Source organism: Macaca thibetana, chromosome 1, assembly GCF_024542745.1.
Source record: "Macaca thibetana thibetana isolate TM-01 chromosome 1, ASM2454274v1, whole genome shotgun sequence".
Lineage (NCBI taxonomy): Eukaryota > Metazoa > Chordata > Mammalia > Primates > Cercopithecidae > Macaca > Macaca thibetana.
Window position 1 is genome coordinate 158,846,877 of NC_065578.1, and position 18,690 is coordinate 158,865,566.

At 51.6% G+C, this 18,690-nt stretch overlaps 1 protein-coding gene across 23 annotated transcripts in view; it reads left to right on the forward strand.

Moving 5' to 3' along the window:
* The window catches only part of PLEKHA6 (pleckstrin homology domain containing A6), a 156,703-nt gene that overhangs the window by 100,502 nt on the left and 37,511 nt on the right, over positions 1-18,690 (forward strand). For 17 of the 23 annotated variants that reach the window (XM_050762411.1, XM_050762368.1, XM_050762377.1 and 14 more), the window contains 8 exons: positions 1,151-1,231; positions 2,224-2,338; positions 7,468-7,572; positions 8,231-8,303; positions 10,758-10,858; positions 14,309-14,511; positions 16,085-16,570; positions 17,952-18,468. In XM_050762411.1, the coding sequence (XP_050618368.1) occupies positions 1,151-1,231; positions 2,224-2,338; positions 7,468-7,572; positions 8,231-8,303; positions 10,758-10,858; positions 14,309-14,511; positions 16,085-16,570; positions 17,952-18,468 (1,681 nt within the window). The other 6 variants (XM_050762372.1, XM_050762507.1, XM_050762400.1 and 3 more) reach the window with 4 other exon arrangements.

Below are 18,690 nucleotides of genomic sequence, written 5' to 3' on the forward strand. Positions count from 1 at the left end.
TGCTGTGGATGTGCTTGAGTGGCCCAGTCTCCATGGCCTCTGGCCTAGTGCCTGCTTCTTCCGGTAGTTTGGCACCTACGCTGGGTTCTCACAGTATTTCTCAAGAGTGATGGGCGACGAGGTCCTTAACTCGTCTAGTCCCTCCACTGGCTGGATGCTTGAATCTCCACTGCTACATTCTTGTCAAGTAGTCACAGCTTACAGGATCCATCTCAGGGGTTGCCATTGCGGCTTAGACCTGCTGCATCAGCCCCTCTGCGCTCTGTCTGCTGCCTTCCTCCCCATCTCCCTTGAGAGCCTCCTTGGGAACTCTCCTGACACTCAGCCAGTCGGAGGAGCCACAGCAGGTCTTCCCATGGAGCCTCCACGATGCTGCTCCCCATCTGCCTCTGCACTTACCCCCTGACCCCCCAACCCCTGGTTCCTGCTCCCTTCTGCTTCCTGGCAGGCCGTCCTCACAACACCCTGCCCCTTTCCTGGCCACAGCATCCCTTAATGAGATTGGACTGTTGAGCTACCACTGACCTTCATACCTGACAGCCCCTGAGGTCTCAATGACATCAAGCAGCCCTTGGACAGGAGACCCTGGACTTAGAGTGTGGGTGGGTCCAAGCCCAAGCTCAAGAATGGAGTTTTTCGAGCTCCCATTTCCTTTTAAGAAAGAGACACAACATAAAGCAGGAGAAGGAGAAGGAGTCCAAGGTCACAAGAAAGTTTTTTCAGCAAATAATGAGGGAGCTTTTTTTTTTTTTTAAATGTGGCTCACCGGCAGGCTCTGTCCCTGGGAGAGAACCTGCCACGCATGAGGCCCTGATGTGCTGAACTGGCTGTTGGAACCCCTCTTCCCCACACTTAGGATAAGCACTGAAAGAGTTCAGTGTGGCTTGTTTCCAGCCCCAGATAACTTTAGTAAGTAGTTAGCACTGACTCGTGAGAGGTGACCAGGTTTCATTTCTTCCTTTCCCCGCCCCCTGCCCCCACCCTCATCCAGATGTCAGCCCAGGCCTCCCATGGATCCCCCTGGAGGACAGAGGCACAAGCTCCTTACATGGTCACCTGTCCCTGTCACCACCCAGGGTCTGTCCACATGTTGGTTTTTGTCTCTGCCGTCTTCATCTTTACCATGACTCTTCTGTTTTTCCCTCTATAGCCACAATGAAAGAAGGAACACATTTCTACACCCAGTGACTGGCCAGGTCCCAGACGAAAACAAAACATTTGACTTGAAAATGTAAGTGTGTCCCCTACTTGCTGTTTGGCCTTTCTGTCCTTAACCACTACCATCCCACCGCCTCCTTGCAGCTGGAAAGCAGAAGGCAACGGGGAGGGGAAAGGAAAGCAGAAGGGCTTTGCAGTCAGTCACCTCGGTTCTGAGGACTGGAAGCATCTGAGACCCATCTGGCTTGACACCCTCATCCACTTTTCCTAGGGTCTAGCAGAAGCCAGGTTGGCGTACCCCGCAGGTTGAGCTGATGGAGTAGAAAACAGGTGTGAGGCTGGCATAGCACCCAGGGGCCTTTGAGGGAAGAGCTGAGAAAATCTGATATGATCATGAGAGCCAAATGCTAATTCCTCTCACTGTGGATCCTGGCTCACCGAATGAAAGGAGAAGAGAAAAGAGGATTAATTAATCTACTCTCATAGGCCACTAGGCAGTTGTGTCTTTTAAAGTAGAGGAAAAGGATTTCTGGAGCCCCAGGGTCTAGACTTTTAAAATAAATGTCCAGGGCCGGGAACAGGTGGCTCATGCCTGTAATCCCAGCGTTTTGGGAAGCTAAGGTGGGAGGATCATTTGAGTCCAGGAGTTTAAGACCATCCTGGGCAACATAGTGACATTCTGTCTCTCTAAAAAAAATAAATAAATAAAAATTAACTGGGCATGGTGGCCCATGCCTGTGGTCCCATCTCCTATGGAGGCTGAGGTGGGAAGATCACTTGAGCCTAGGAGTTCGAGGCTGTGGTGAGTCCTGATTGTGCCACTGGCTACAGACTGGGTGACAGAGCATGATGCGGTCTCAAAAAATAAATAATTGTCCAAGGTCACCAGCATATAATTTCAGAAGGGTTGAAGGAGTGGCTGAGGTGACTGCTCAATGGCACTCAAGAGATCTAATTTTGTGTTGATGCTGAAACAGTGGGTGGCAGGGTGTGGAAAAGGGATGGGTGGTTTCCATTGTTTCTTGGCTCTCACCAATCTCTTTTTTCTGGTTGACTTGAAATCAGATCAGCCTTGGACATGTCCAATAAAACAGGTGGGAAACGCCCGGCTACCACCAACAGTGACATACCCAACCACAACATGGTGTCCGAGGTCACTCCAGAGCGGCCCAGCGTCCGGGTAAGTCCAGCCCTCAAGGCAAGCTGTTGGGCTGGAAATGTCTTCAGTGCATGTTTAGTGGAATCTCTGGGAATCCTAGGAAATCGTAGCCTGTCCAGCTATTTCTGCAGGCTCCAAGAGTAGGCAAGGTGACCCAGAAAGAGAGTGGAGAGTAGGAAGGGAAGAGGGCTCAGATCAGAACCTCATAGAAGACCAACATCTAGACCAGGGGTTCTCAACCTCAGCACTGCTGGCAGTTGGGGTTGGATGATTCATCGTGCTATGAGACTGTCCTGTGCATTGTAGGATGTTGAGCAGCATCCCTGGCCTCTGCCCACTAAATGCCAATAGCGCCTCTTTTCCAGGGGTGACTATCAACAATGTCTCCAGATATTGTCGGGATTTTTTGTCCCTTGGGGACAAAATCTCCCCAACCTCATTGAGAGCCACTGGTCTTGAAGGACAGTCACGAAGGTCATGGCGATTGAGAGCTCAGAGAAGGGGGAAGGAAGGAAGAGAGCCCCAGGAGAAGGAAATCTAGAGAAGAATGTTGCAAAGAGGGCCAGGAAGACAAAGGCTGAAAGTGTCCTCTGGGTTTAGCAGCAATGTGGTCACTGGGGACCCTGACAAGGGCAGTTTGAGTAGTGTGAGAAGAGCAGAAGGCAGGCTGGAGAGGTAAAAGTGGGGATGGGAGAGGAGACATAGGAAGAGCATAGTGTAGAAACTGCTCTTCTAAGGAACTAGACAACAAATGTTAGTATATCATCACATAATGGAGCACTTGCCAAAAATTAAAATGAACTGGAGCTATATGTATTAACAAGGATAAATCTTGAAAATATAACGTTGAGTAAAAAGCAAGTGGCAGAATATGAGAAATATGATATCACTTATGTAAATGTACAGACATGAAAAGCAGTACTACATATTTATAGGAACATCTGTAGTAGAAGTGCATAATCATGGACAGGAAGACTAATTTTGGGTCAGTGGTTGCCTCTAGGGAGGAAGCAAAGGTAATGAGACTGGTGAGGGGCTTGAGGGAGTTTTAGCTCCAGTTGTCTTGTTTTATTAGGGCAAAACAACATGAAATGATGATCATCGTATTATTCCCTACTTTTCTGATATGTTTGAAATACTTCAAAAAAGTGTTTTTAAAGACACTTGACTGTGATGGGAAACGGAAGGGCAGGGAATGGAAGCTAGAAGGTAATGCAGGACTGGAGGGAGGTTTCATTTGTTGGTTTGGTTTTGTTTTAAGATGAGGGGAATGGGCCAGTAGGTAGTAGGTTCGGGAGAAAGAGGACAGCCAGTGAGTCACATTTCTATGGAGATGGAGAGAGTCAGATGCAGAGGTGCTGTTAGACTGGATGGGGAAAAGCCACCTCTTCCTGAAACTGCATTAAAAGAAGGCGTGTGAGGCTAGGGAGTGGGTGTCTAGGAAATTAAAGAGACTCTCACATGATGTCCTCAACTTATGCAGGAAAGTAGGAGGCAGGGTTTTCTGCTGAAAGGAACGGGGTGGGTGGGGAAGCATCAGGTGCGGGGCTGGGAGCTTGAAAATACGTGATACAGGTTTGGGGAATAGGAATGATGGTCAATGAAGGACACATGAAATGTTGCCCTATACTTTCAAAGGATCATCTGGGGCAGTCGAGTGTGATTCTATGTAGCCCTAAATCTGCAGGTTTGCGTGATTTTCCTCCAGCATGCTCATAGCCTGGCTGTGAGAGCAGGGAAGGCAGGTAGTTGGATTAGCCTTAGTTTGCCGAGAAGCTATGGCAGAAAGATAGGAGGCCAGGATATTCAGGAGTTAGTGGGAGGTTGCCCGGAGTGGTAAACTATGGGGTGGCAGCCTCTAGGCCATGGAGAGAGGGGTCAGAATTATGAAAGAGTTGGACTGAGAGAAAAGGGAAAGATTTAGAGATTTGCATAGGGTTGTGGTGACTTCTTCCAAAGGCGAATCTCAGTCATTATATGTGTATTTTTGTTAGTAATGTTCAGATAATAATTTTATTTCCCAGTTGTGGGAGTACTTTATAATAAAGGCCAATTTCTTCCTTACTTCCTTCTACAAACAGTTGCTGAGTGCTTGTTATGGCTGGACACCTTGTCGGTTCTAGTGAGAAAGAGATGAAAAAGACAAAATTCCTCCCTGCAAGGAGCTCATGGTGCAATGGAGGAGATAGAAAGCTGTACTGTGACAGGTTTTAGGCAAGGGGTGTCCAATCTTTTGGCTTCCCTAGACCACACTGGAAGAAGAAAAATTGTCTTGGGCCACATATAAAATATACTAACACTAACAATCTCTGATGAACTAAGAAAAAAAAATCATAATGTTTTAAGAAGGTTTGTGTCGGGCTGCATTCAAAGCCATCCTGGGCTGCATGTGGCTCACGGGCCATGGCTTGGACTGTACAGATGTGTGGAGAGTAGTGTGCAGCTAACCACTCAGGGGCATCAGGACTTCGTGGAGCGGGGGAGTCTGCAGCAAACTTTAAAGCATGAGTTGGGATTTGACAGTGGCCAAGGGAGGATGGGTCCTCCCCCAATGCCAGGGAGCACGCTGCGAAAGGCACAGGAGGATGAGAGAACCAGAGGCAGGGCCTGTCTGGTGAAGGGACAGAAGGTGGGTGACAGGCCCTGCCAGATCTCACAAACCTGTCCTCTGTGCTGTGCTGAGGAATCCAACCTCTCTCCTAAGTGATGAGTTCAAGAGAGAAATAGGATTGTTTGTGTTTTGGAAAAAAACCTTAGTTCGTGGTAGAGGGCAGACAGCAAGAAGTGATGGGGACCTTTAAGACAACAATAGTGGAATTTGAGAGGGAAGAGCAGATTTGAGAACTATTAAGGAGACAGACTCATCAGCCCTGTATACACGATTGTGTAATGGAACAGAGGAATGAGGGACCCATGGAAGATAACACGGAGTTCTAGGGTGGGTGGCTAGGTGGCTCATAGTACTATTCACCAAGATGAGAAATACAGAACAGGCTTGGTTAGAAAGAGAATGAGTTTGGTTTTGCACTTATTTAATCCTGGCCAGACAAGCAGGTATAAAATGGGTTGAGCTGGAAGAGAGGTCTTGGCTGTAGCTTAGGGAGCTTTTATCATATTACTCATAGCGGAAGCAGTGGGTATGGATGAGGTGACACAGGCATGATGTAAAAATGAGAAAATAAAAATAAAATAATAAACGTGTGATTGAGGCCCACCAACACTTGGAGAGTGGAAGTAGGGGAGATTGAGAAGGAGTGGCCACAGACGGAGGTATTGAAAGGGAAACAATAGTGTTGTAGAAACTCAAAGAAGAGTTCCAGGAAAGTCAGAAAGGTTATGACTGCCCAATGCTTTAGAGTGAGTGGCTTAATTCCATAACAGTGCAAGAGCCATTTCAGAAAATAGGTAGAGGAGGTTTAGGAGTGATGGAAGCAGAGAAAGTTGAGACTCTTCCCAGGAGCCTAGGACTGAAGAGTAAGTAAGGGAAAGTATTACCTCACAGTGGACCTTGGGTTATAGTGTTGAAAGGGGAATTTGGGTATGTGTGAGGCAGCATGAGAGAGAGACAGAGACACTTTCAGATGGAGAGACTTGAGTGCATTTGCTGAGGAGAAGACATCAGTGGAGGAGGAAGCATCAGAGATATATTTGAGAGGAGATGATCGGTGGAGCTAAGTCTCAGAGGACACAACGGGTTAGAAATGTTAGCCTTGGAAGGAGGGCAGCACCTCTTCTTTTGACACTGGAGGGGAAGAGGCAAAGATAGTGTAAGTACAGTCATTTTCTAGGTAAAAGGGTGTGACATTGAGGGAGTGCATGTCTAATAGCCTCGAATTTCTCTGTGGAGGAGCAGATCCACTGTGGGGACCTCCCTCTGGGGAGGGCAGAGGCAGGGGAGGTCGGGGGGCTGGGAGGATGGTGAGGGTGTGGAGTGGAGCTGCCATCTGGTGCTGAGCCTCCTGGGATTGGGACTGTGGCTCTGTGGCAACCTCATCTGTATGGCAGTGTGATATTTTTTTTTCTCCGACAGCACCATAATCTGGCTATCAGTGCAGGGAGAGTAGATAATTTGATTCATTTGGAGTGCTATATTGAGTTTTAGAGAAGGTGAGGTAGGAAGACAATAGATGGGGTTTGTGAGAGCCCAGTGGATATACTCCACCATGGGGCCTAGGCTTTGTAGGGAAGTAACGAAAACTGGGAGGAGCTGATGGATCCAGAAAAAAGGAGAATTGAGGAGCTGGGGACCTCAATGGAGTAGAAAAGCTGGTATTGAGTTAATGGAGTGAGAAAGCCCAAAGGGTGGAATGTTGGGATCAGAAAGCAGGAATCCTGGAAGTGAAGATGGTAGCAGCGGAGGGGCTTGGGGTGCTGAGAAGACTAAAGGTGTAGAACTGGGAGTGTTGCTGGAGTGCAGGTGGAGAGTGCTGGAGCTGAGGACATCAAGGCTGTATAAAGTTAGGGCATTGCTGGGTCATGCTCCTGAGCAAGGAGATTTTCCACAGTGATGCAAGACAGAATGAAGAGGAGGACTAACATCAAAACCCTTAGACTCTGAAAGAACGATTGAGAAGTGGACAGTGATGAGAAGGATTAAACAGTGGGAGATCAGGCAGTGGTGCTTCCAGCAAGGTGGACTATTGCCCGAGTGTGGAAGAATGACAGTGTTCATGTGGCAACACAGAGCTAGAACATCCGTCTCTCCTCGCGGCTCCGTGTTATGCTGGGCACGAGACGATGCACGGGACCCTCAGAGGATGAGGATGCAGGGAGTTAACTTGCAGAACGCACTGTGGAAGAGAGAGGGAGTAAGGCGGCTGGGAGTAGGATAGGCCAGAATGAAATTGGAAATCTTATTATTTTCACCTCCAAAAAAAACAAAAAGCTGTGAGACAGGTAGAACTATTATTTTATTTTTTTGGAATTATTATTTTGAGCCCTATTTTAGAAATGAGAAACATTGCCAAAGAACTGGAAGGCCCTGCTCTTGAGTTAGTAATAGATCCAAGATTCATACCTAGGCCCCTTGGCTTGAGGGCACCCCGGGGTTAACCCTAGGGAGAAGCAGCTCTAGCAGGGGTGGCTCCCTTGCAGATAGAGCAGGAAGGAGGAGACTGGGGACCTAGGTCAGCTTCTCTTTCTGCCCCTAGGCAACTCGCACAGCCCGCAAAGCTGTCGCCTTTGGCAAGCGCTCACACTCCATGAAGCGGAACCCCAATGCACCTGTCACCAAGGCGGGCTGGCTCTTCAAACAGGTGAGGCCACCCTGCTGTTCTGGCCACCGTAGCCTCCACCTTTTCCTCATAGAATGAGGATTCCTCTGTGCTTATGACAGTCCATGTATTTTTTTGGTATGTCCTCCTGCTGTCTCTGTGAATGAGTCTCCTAATTTTATAAAGGCTCAGAGAAACTGAGTATCTTCCCAAAGTCACACAGAAAAATTTGTGTCAAACTTGGGAACCCAGCCCGTGTCCTGATGGGCAGATGCAATGACCTTGAAACATGCTGAGTCCCTAACCCCATGGAAACAACCCAGTAGCTCCCCAGCAGGTCCTGTTTATTATGGTGGGGGTAGGGGTGTCTCCTGAAAGTCTAGGGTTCACAGATTGGCACCAGATTGGCCTTGCCGCTATCCCTGCCTGCCCTTCCACTCACTCGTTCTGCCCATCTCTTGCCCCTGTTCTCCTCCCCAGGGGAGGCACTGAATGACAGAACTGGAAGGTCATAGGCAATAATCTAATGTCAGTTCCTTGCATCTGAGGTCTCCAGGGGTTGCTGCCGTGCATTAACAGCAGAGCCGCAGCTAGGGCCACGATGTCCTTATAATTGACATGGTGCCCTTTTCCCCGCATTCCACCTCCTCTTCCACATCCAGCCTGCAGCCCTCACATCTGCCTCTCCCGTGTCCCGCAGGCCAGCTCCGGGGTTAAGCAGTGGAACAAGCGCTGGTTCGTCCTGGTGGATCGCTGCCTCTTCTACTATAAAGGTGAGCTTGGCCCTTGGACTGGCAGGGATGGCAGGAAGCCAGGACCCACCACTCTTTCTCATTCTGCCATATCCCCAAGCTTGGCTTTGGATGGGCACCGGCAGGGCAGATCTCCTCACTGTGGTCCTGGCACCAGTGGCAGCAGGATAAAAACAAAGCTCACTTGTTCACTCACACACTCACTCACTCACCCATTCAGTTCACATTCAACAATGCTTGCTAGGTTTCAGGCAGAGTTCCAGCGATACACTGGGTGAACAAGGTGGTCATATGGCTGGTGAAATCCTGGAGGAATGGGGAGAGAGGACAAGGACAAAGAGGAAGAGGTCACTAGTCACTACTAGCAGGTCACCTACTAATTGGAGCTTGTATGTGGCCTTTCCTCCTGTCCCACTGGAATGCATAGTCCCATCTGTGAAGGCAGGAACTTTTGTCAGTGTTGGTCACTGCTGTATCCACAGCACCCAAAACACTGCCTGCCATTTAGTCGGTGCTCAGTCAATACTGAATGAGTGAACATGATATCCTCCAGCTTCACCTTCTCTGCTGACCCCAACACCCTTTCCCTACTCTCTATTTTTAAAAGTTGTGCCAAGGCAGGCTGAGGGCACCAGCAAGGGTTGAGGTCAGTGATGGTGGCGCCATGTGGATGCAGGGGAGGAAATGGGTGTGAGGGATGAGAGAAGAGAGGGTACAATGATTATGAAGCAGGAGAGGCTCTTTCCTTCACTCCCTTGGCCCAGGAGGGCACAGCCCTGATTTCCAGGCCTCCTGGGGGCAATTCAGTGAATCATTAACTTTGGCAAACAAAGGTTGTACCCAGTGACCCTGCAGAGCACTGCTGTCCCTGGTTGCTGTATTGCAGCCACCTGAACCCCAAGGAGGGAAAACAGGAAGGGGCTGAGCATACAGAGTCCAGTCCCAGAGAAAAGGCCAAGACTCAGGGAGAGGAATCTGCCCAGGCCTAGGACCCGGGTGCTGAGCCTCCAGGATATCGGGCCACAATGGAGCCAGAGTGGGAATGAAACTGAGAGGAAAATGGGAGTCTCTACAGAGGAGAGACTTTGGGAAGTAGTGGGGGTAGAACCTCAAAGAGCTGAGAACCCAAAGGCTCAGGACACACCAAAATGGAGGTCACTGTTCACCAAGAGATGGACTCAGGACTTACCCAAATGCTGGCCTGGACTCTGCCAGGCAGGGGCTCCATCTCTGGAGGACAAGAGCCTCAGTTCTCCTGAAGGCAGCCCTGGGGTCCAACCCTGAGTGCCTCCTACTACTCTGGTTTACCCCTTCCTCTAGGTACCATGCTGGGGTCCAAATAGAGAAGCTGATCTATGGGCCAAGTATTGTGTAGATGTGATGAGTAAGAGGAGAAGCAGGGCTTGAGGAGTTCATAACCCTACAGAGGTTTCTTCTGAACCCTAGCCGAAGGCTTTTCAGAGTCCTCAGCCTGGGGAACAAATAGCGATCCCAGGGAAGTGGGGAAGGCCTTGCCATGGTTTCATAATTGTCCCCCCACTGTCCCACAGAGCACTCCCTGCCCTTTCTTGCCTCCTGCTGGCAGCGGGGGGCCCAACTGGCCAATCCATCAGGCTCGTTTGGAGATCCGGGATGAATTATGTAATAGCTGGACTGTTAGCGCTCTCTGCCCAGGGAGAAGAGGGCCAGAGTGCTCCAGGCAGGGGTGCCTTTTCCTATGGAGACATAGAACCTCAGCGGGGATCTGCAGCCGGAAAGGGCAAAGCAGGCTCTGAGTGACAGGGAGAACCTTAGAAAGAGTGACCCAGAGGCACCAGAGAGCGGAAGGTGGGACAGTCCACTCTACAATGATCTGTCCCATCACCTTGTTACATATGTCACTGGTGGGATGGTCTCATTTAGCAAGGCAGGATAGATAGAACGGTCAACAATGCTAGCTTTGGAGTTCACTTTTTGTGTTTGAAGGCCAATTTTATCCCTTGTTCCTTAAGTAACCTTGGATAAATCATCTAACCTCTTTGTGTCTCTGCTTCCTTACCTATAAACTAAGGGTAATAATAAAGGTAATAATAGGACCTCTTCATGGGTTTGTTGGGAGGATTAAATCCATTAAGGCATTTCACTTAGAACAGTGCCTGAGCTTCCAAATATCAGCTGTTATTTCTTTGTTTATTTGTGCACTAGAAGGCGAATTCCCTTAGGGTAGGCACTATTTCTCTCTTATTCACCTCTGCAGTCCCAGTGTCTGGAACAGCATCTCCAGGGCCATCACACTCCTGAACTCCAGGGAGTGTCCTCTTGGAGCATGTGTGGTGGCCCTGAGTGCCTGACAAATAGGAGGTGAACAATAAATATGTATTGATATTATCAGGGAGGGGCAATACACTCCTCCCCACCCCTGGTGTGCGTGCACACACACACACACACACACACACACACACACACACACCCTTCTTGTGCCTCTCTCCCTGACAGATGAGAAGGAAGAGAGTATCCTGGGCAGCATCCCCCTCCTGAGCTTCCGGGTAGCCGCAGTGCAGCCCTCAGACAACATCAGCCGGAAACACACGTTTAAGGTCAGTTGGTCTTCCCCTCCCAGGGCAGCTGGGGGAGGGAGGCCTGCTCTTCTACAGCCTATGGGAATGGAGAGGGGCCAAGAGCCGTCACCCTAAGGAATCCCAGGTGGTGATGGTGGTAGCAGTGGTGGTGGGCGGAGGAGGGGGAGTAGTAATGGCCCCTAGACTCAGCACAGTCTCTTGTAAGGCTAGAGCAAGGCTATGCTGGGACCTTCCTCCTCTCTTGGGGGTTGGGTGGGCAATTCTCCCAAGAGTGGGCCAGTAGAGATGTGTTTCAGCAGCACCACAATTGTTACTGGGGTAGGAATAGTTATGTTCTGAGTCCGTGGACCTTTTGCCCAGTGCCTGCCCCTGGGAAATCCCTCTGGGCAGAGGCAGGAGCTGTGGCTGGTGTGTTCTGAGACCTTTTCTGGAAAGGCTTCCTCCCCACCATGGTTTCAGCAAACTGGACCTACCTCCAAGTAAAACTTACTCAAAGTTCAGTCTTTAGTGAATATTAGGAGTTGAGTTTCATTCCACAAGAGCTGCACATCTCATGAAGAAACCATTTGAGAGAACAAGTGCACAGGAAAATGGGCCTTTCCTGCCTGCTCAATATCACTGCCTTGAACCCCTGGGGAGCCACCCGTTAAAGGTGTGCCTGCAGCTGGCTCGTCCTAGGCCAGTGTTTTTCCACATTTAAAAATTCATGACCCATCAAAACCTATAAAAATCTCATGCCCTTTTGTATTTTGTGATGCAAAAATCATAGGTTCCTTTTCATTTTCCAAATATAAAATTATAATATCAACTACACATTGTCTGGCTACAAAGCCCTCTCTGCCCTAATTGACAGTTGCTGTCCAAGACCCTTCAAAGCTATGATGTTAGATGATGGGACCCGTAGGTCACTCCTTGAGCTTCCAGAGCCTTAGAAGAAGGGACTCTGTCCCTTCCTGTCCTTCAGGCTCCAGTCACCTGGCCACAGAAAAAGGCTGGGCAGCATGCACAGGGCCCGCTACAGGGATCAAGGAAGGACTTATTTGGCACATAATTAGTTTCCAGCCTCCTGGGGTCTTGTATGCCAGAGGTGTGAAGAGAATGAACAATTAATAAAACTCTGACTCCAGGGAGCCAGTTCTAGCTGGGGAAATAGGAACAGGCTGTTTAACCAACAACAAGTAGTCCTGTTATACATAGACACACACACACACCCACACACACAATCAAACAGCCTGTCTCACCCTCCCCACCAGACCTGTGCAGAGACACAGACACGCTCCAGCTCGGAGCTCTGCCAGCAGCAGGCGTGAGATAAACATCCCCGAGTGACTGACACACTCCCCCCACCACAGATCCCAGATATCACCTCTCTGCCCACCAGCTCCTCGCCTCCTTCCCCTTCACTGCACTGCCTCTTTCAAACCTGACTCCGAGGGCTGTGCTCAGTGGTCCACAAAGGGTTCTGATTGTGGCTATTCCACGGCCCTTCCCCAGGGAAGGGAGGGGAGCTGAGACAGATGGGAGGCTTGTCCTGCTGTGGCCACCGAGCAAAGCTCTTGGATGGTTAAGAATGAGCCAGGAACTGTTCCTGCCCAGGCTACCGCTGAATGCCTTAACTTCTTCCTAACTCGGCCCCACAGAGGCTTCGAGGGGTTTGCCCTGCTGGGACAGCTCCCTCAATTCTCTGGCCCCCTTTCATAGTTCCAGGCCAGCGCCCCTGCCCACTCCCCATCAATGGCCCTGCCTTTTCCCAGGCCCTCTGCCTTCCCCTGTCACAGCACTTGTCCTTGTGCCTCTGCTCACTCCTTGTTTCCCGCGGCATGTTTTGTGCCCCAGCGTGACTGTCAGCTCTTCAAGTGCAAGAGCCTGTCTTTGCCTTCCTTGTGACTGGTGCCCCCAGCGAGTTCCGCACACACAGGCTGCTCCCTGGATGCTCATTGAATTGATGAATTCATTTGCTGCCCACTCCCACCCACCCCAGGACACACCCACGAGCCCTGCCTGTGTGTCTCCTCTCTACAATAACCCTGTGTTCTCCACCCAGAGGACTTGCTTGGGCCTCTGGTCTCTCTACCCCCGATCCGTCGCAAGTTTCAGCTGCCCTCTTAAGGCTTCACTGGCTTTTTGTCAACACCTCCCCTGCCCTCTCCCACACCTGCCACAAGCTCCGCCCACATGCTAAGTCCTCTGCTGGAGGTTGGGGACCAGAGGAAGGAGGCCCACCCTTGCCTCTTGCTGGGTAATTGTTCCTGTCAGAAAGAAATTGAGGGCTGGGGACAGGTGGAGGTGAGGTGGGACCAGCTGCAACTGAGGAACCTTTTGAGCATTTAGAGGGTATGGTTTTGACATCACTGCTCAGGGGAGCCCTGAGGCCATCTCGACCCCCAGAGACCCAGGATTTAGGGCTCAAGGGGTCAGAGGCTGGAGTAAGGCTCACATCCGAGACTCTGAATCACTGCTAGATGTCCCCTGTTGAGTGGGCTAAGTCAAGCTACTGAGGATCTCACTGGGAAGTATGCTGAGGTCCCAGAAAGAATTTAGTCCTGTGGCCTCTTTTCCTTGTGGCCTAAGAACTTTGAATTTCACCAGGCAGACTCTTTTCCCATGAAATAGATGCATCAGTGAAGGCCAGAGCAAAACCACAATTTGTCTGCAGTTACAGAGCTGGTCAGGAGCAGAGCCAGGCTTAGCGCTGCGATTCCCTGACTCACTCTCCACCACCAGCCTGAATTTCCCTGGTGCAAGCTCTCCACTCCCAAACCCTTGGTAGGCAGAACTGGGCATTGCTGGGTGCTGCCATTCCCAGGGGAGACACAGAGTGGAAGGGGACAATCTGAATATCCCCCCTTCCCTGTGCTCCTCACCATTTCCTGTCACGTCGTCTTCTGTCTCTCCCTCTGGTGTTTGGTTGACCTGTTCTCTGCTTCTCCTCCTTCTGACCGCGTGAGGACCCCTCCTCTGGACAGGAGCTCTCTTCTGGGTTCCCGCCCGCAGTACCTGCTCACAGCCGCCAACTAGGTAGTGTGCCCCGTCTGTATGCCAGTGTCTGCTTTGCATGCCCACAGAGAGGGTCTTGGCTGTCTCTCCATGTGAAGAGACAGTGCTAGCTTCTCAGCAGTGAAAAGCTGGGGCTAAGATTGGCATGTGCTCAGGGGTCCTCTCCCCAGACATGGGGTCATTGCCTTTGAAATCAAACATGGAATTTGCCGGGGAAGTGGGTGTGATCATTGTCCCTCCTGCTTTAATTACCCCAGGTGGGGCAAGTAGGCTGACCTGGTTATTGGGCTGCCTAATGGTGCCCAGAGAGCCAGCCAAGGTGGATACCTGGGTACCAGCTGGAGCCCTCGGGGTAGCTGCAAGCTGCCCTCCTCACCTTGCTCCCGAGCTCCACATGGGGAAGAGCCCCAGGTGCAGGGAATGGCCCAACTGACTGCCCATTCTGTGGGTGTTGGTGTCTTCTCCCAACAGGTGACTGTGTGCTGGGTGGATGAGGCCGAGGCCAGCTCCACGCACTGCCTCTCCCCACAGGCCGAGCATGCCGGGGTCCGCACCTACTTCTTCAGTGCCGAGAGCCCCGAGGAGCAAGAGGCCTGGATCCAGGCCATGGGGGAGGCTGCTCGAGTACAGATCCCTCCAGCCCAGAAGTCAGTGCCCCAAGCTGTGCGGCACAGGTGAGTGCCAGGGAATTGAGTGTGGGGATGCAGGAAGAATTAAGAGGGGAATGGAAGACACACCCAACTCTGGGTCATTGCTAATCCCAGGGTGCCTCCTTGAAGCTGTGGAGGATGTGTGAGCCGACTCCTTGCATCCAGGCAGGAGGCCTGGCTGAGTGATTTCAGAGCCTGAAGTCTCTCTTCCCCTAGCCAGCTCCCCCTCTACTCTCTGAGCTGGGGGAGGCCAAGAGAAAAGCCAGGTTCCATTGGGGCCTGGCCAGGAGCCAGAGGTCAGTGTCATTTGCTGGTTTTTCTCAGCTGTGTGTGTTAAGCACACCGCTTTTGGAGGAAAATAAACTCAGGTTTGAATCACACCTTGTCCACTTGGCTGCAGCGTGACCTCAGTGCAAGGGACTCACCCTCACTGAACCCCAGGTTCCTCTGCTCAAAAACCAGCAAACATAACTCTATCTCAGGGTTGTCGTGAGGCTTACACAGAGTGCATGTAAAACACTCGACATGCAGTAAACTCTTAGCATATGGCCGCTCCCATCGCCCGCCGTCACCCACGGTCTCAGCGTCTGTCTCTCCCTTAGCTGCGTGTGGAGTCTTGAGTTAGGTGCTAAGGGGGATCCAGGAGAAGGGGGTTTCACAGTGTAGGCTCCAAGTCCATTCACATATCTTAGAAATGTTTACCAAGCAATGTTTCAACAAGGATGCTTGAATGTGTGGAGTTTGGGAAGCTGTAGGGGGAAAATTGTCACAAATTTCCATCTTTGCTTCAACCAAGGGGCTTACTTCCAAGAGTTCATTCATTCATTCATTTCACAAATACTTACTATAAATATAAATAGTGTAAGGCACTGTAGTGGGTGCTAGGAACACAGGGGAAGAAAGTCTGCCACGTTCCTACCCTTGTGGGGCCTGTATTCTGATGGAAAGTCAGACCTGGAAGAAACGTGTTTTGGAGAAGGGAACTAGTGTGTTTATGTGCTTGTGAGTTTCAAAGCAGAAACTTCTGCTCCTGAGGCCCGCCATGTTTATCTCACAGCAGTCCTAGGAGGGGAGATATTATTATACCCATTCTGCTGATGAGGAGCCCAAGACTCTTGGCAGTTAAGTAAGTTTCTATAGGAAAGACAAGTGCCCCATCACAAGCCTTTGTCGCTGGAGTATCAAGGACAGTTACTGATAAGAGTGCAAACCCAGTTTGGGGAGCTGGGTCAGGGACAGATTGCGGAGAGGACCAAGACTAGGTGAGGTGAGTCATGACATAGCTTGAAGACGGGGCTCAAAGCAGACTGGCAGAGGGGAGTGGGGTGGAGAATGACCTGCAGAGAAGATGTTGGGGGCAGAGTTAACACAGCAGATGTGGGTAGGGGCAGATTAGGTTGTATAATAATTTCCCAGGCTGGATTGAGAAGATGAAGCAGTGAGACTTAAGAAGCAGAACAGGAATTCATAGAATCCTGGTTCCATTGCCACCTCCCTGCCCATCCTTCCCCACTCCTCTTCTCCTTCCCAGTCTGGTACCCCCTGCCCCACTCCATGCTGGGCTAAAGTCACTGACAGCATCTCCTTTGGCATCCAGCAGCCATGAGAAGCCAGACTCGGAGAACATCCCACCCAGCAAGCACCACCAGCAGCCGCCCCACAACAGCCTCCCCAAGCCTGAGCCAGAGGCCAAGACTCGAGGGGAGGGTGATGGCCGAGGCTGTGAAAAGGCAGAGAGAAGGCCGGAGAGGCCAGAAGTCAAGAAAGAGCCTCTGGTGAAAACCAACGGCCTCCCAGCTGGACCGGAGCCAGCCTCAGAGCCGGGCAGCCCTTACCCCGAGGGCCCAAGGGTGCCAGGGGGTGGGGAACAACCTGCCCAGCCCAATGGCTGGCAGTACCACTCCCCAAGCCGGCCAGGGAGCACAGCTTTCCTGCCTCAGGACGGAGAGACTGGGGGACACCGGCGGAGCTTCCCGCCACGCACCAACCCTGACAAAATTGCCCAGCGCAAGAGCTCCATGAACCAGCTTCAGCAGTGGGTGAACCTGCGCCGGGGGGTACCCCCGCCTGAAGACCTTCGGAGGTGAGGCATGCCAGTGGCTGGGGTGGGGCTGATATGGTGTTACGGCTAGAACATGGGAGTGGGGTCATAGCCCATGAGGCATCCCCTGTTGGAAACCTTCTGGAAGCAGGCTGAATTGGGAAACCAAATCCCATGCTTCTGGCTTGCCCGAATCCTTCCTGCTCCATGGCTCCACCATTAGAGTCTGGCTGCTGTCCCTGATTCTTGGTTTCTCTGTCTGCTTCCTTCAGAAGAAGGGACAGAGTGCCCCAGTGCCTCTCCACGGCATGCTGGGAAGCCCAGAACACAGCAGGCTTTGGGAGGGGGCCTGAGGTTGTTACAGTCAGACATCCATCCAAGCTATGGGCCCTCCTACAACATCCTCTCCTCCAGTGCTCCACCCACTTGAGACTCACTAACTGCCAGACCAACCCACTCCATTTTTGAACAGCTCTAATGGTTTTAAAGCCATGATTTATATAAAGTTAAAAAACAAAACCAAGTAGCTCATTGGTCCCAACACGGCCCTCTATGACCATTTACTCCTTTATCCAACGACTGGCTTTGAAATATCTGGGGACATTTATTGGGCCCAGTGGTGTCCCTCAGGGCAAATGGGGCTGCAGGCTCCTTCCCTGGGGATTTGGGCAGCTCCAGGGACTGCAGGCCACAGCTTCAGGAAGGCCATGGGGCCCGGGAGGAACCTGCCCTCTAGTGGCCTGAGCAGCCTCGCATTGCTGGTGGTCTTGTGCCTGGGAGTATCAGGCCTGCTCTGGGGAGAATCATTTGGGATGAGTCCCAAGAACCTACTGGTTCAGTCCCTGACAAGATCATACAATCAGAAAGCAGGGCATGGTGGCTCACACCTGTGGTCCCAGCTACTACTCTACAGGTGGACATGGGAGGATTGCTTGAGCCCAGGAGTTCAAGGCTGCAGTGAGCCGTGATGGCCCCACTGCACTCCAGGCTGGTGACAGAATGGACCTCATCTGTAAAATAATATAAAATAGATTAGGACGCTGCCCTTTCATCCCTTCTGTGTTGCCCTCCTTCAGGTGCCTGGTAGACTTTCTTCTATTTGCCTCTCTCAGAAAAGATCTGATAAACTGGTTCATGCTGAGATGGAGACGGCTGATAAGGCTTCATGTTTCTTCCTAGGGATATGTCATTTTAAAGAGACAAAGATTGAAGCTCTGAATGGTGCAGTGTCCAGCCTTGGGGAGCTGGTTGAGGAAGGGGGCTGTGAGGACAGGAGTCTTTCCGTCACCTCTGGAATAAACTTCAGCCCCTGTGTACCTATTCAAGCACCTTGCTCTAGGCTGGGGGACCTGGAGGTGGGGCTGGGGTGGGTGGAGGGGTGCCCATGTTGTCTGCTTTCCTTACAATATCCCCTCTCTCTCAGTCCCTCTAGATTCTACCCTGTGTCTCGCAGGGTCCCTGAGTACTACGGCCCCTACTCCTCCCAGTACCCTGATGATTACCAGTACTACCCGCCAGGGGTGCGGCCAGAGAGCATCTGCTCCATGCCGGCCTATGATCGGATCAGCCCGCCCTGGGCCCTGGAGGACAAGCGCCATGCCTTCCGCAACGGGGGCGGCCCTGCCTACCAGCTGCGAGAGTGGAAGGAGCCTGCCAGCTACGGGCGGCAGGATGGCACCGTCTGGATCCCAAGCCCCTCCCGGCAGCCAGTCTATTATGATGAGCTGGATGCTGCCTCTAGCTCCATGCGCCGCCTGTCCCTGCAGCCCCGCTCCCACTCTGTGCCCCGCTCACCCAGCCAGGGTTCCTACAGCCGTGCCCGCATTTACTCCCCTGTCCGCTCACCCAGTGCCCGTTTTGAGCGACTGCCACCTCGCAGCGAGGACATCTATGCTGACCCTGCTGCCTATGTGATGAGGCGATCCATCAGCTCCCCCAAGGTGAGCCACCAGCCTGCCGTTCCTTCCTCATTCCCTGAGATCCCCAGAAGCCTAAGACAATCTACTGGGAAAAGGCAGAGATGTGGGAGCATCTGGGCCACGGGGCCATTGGGCTGTGTGTCCATAGGACCAGCAGTGTTGCCCAGGGAAGCCCCTGGCCTGTAGTTCTGTCTGTAGTAGAGCTGTCTTGGGGATGGCTTTGCCTCTTGAGTGGGAACATTG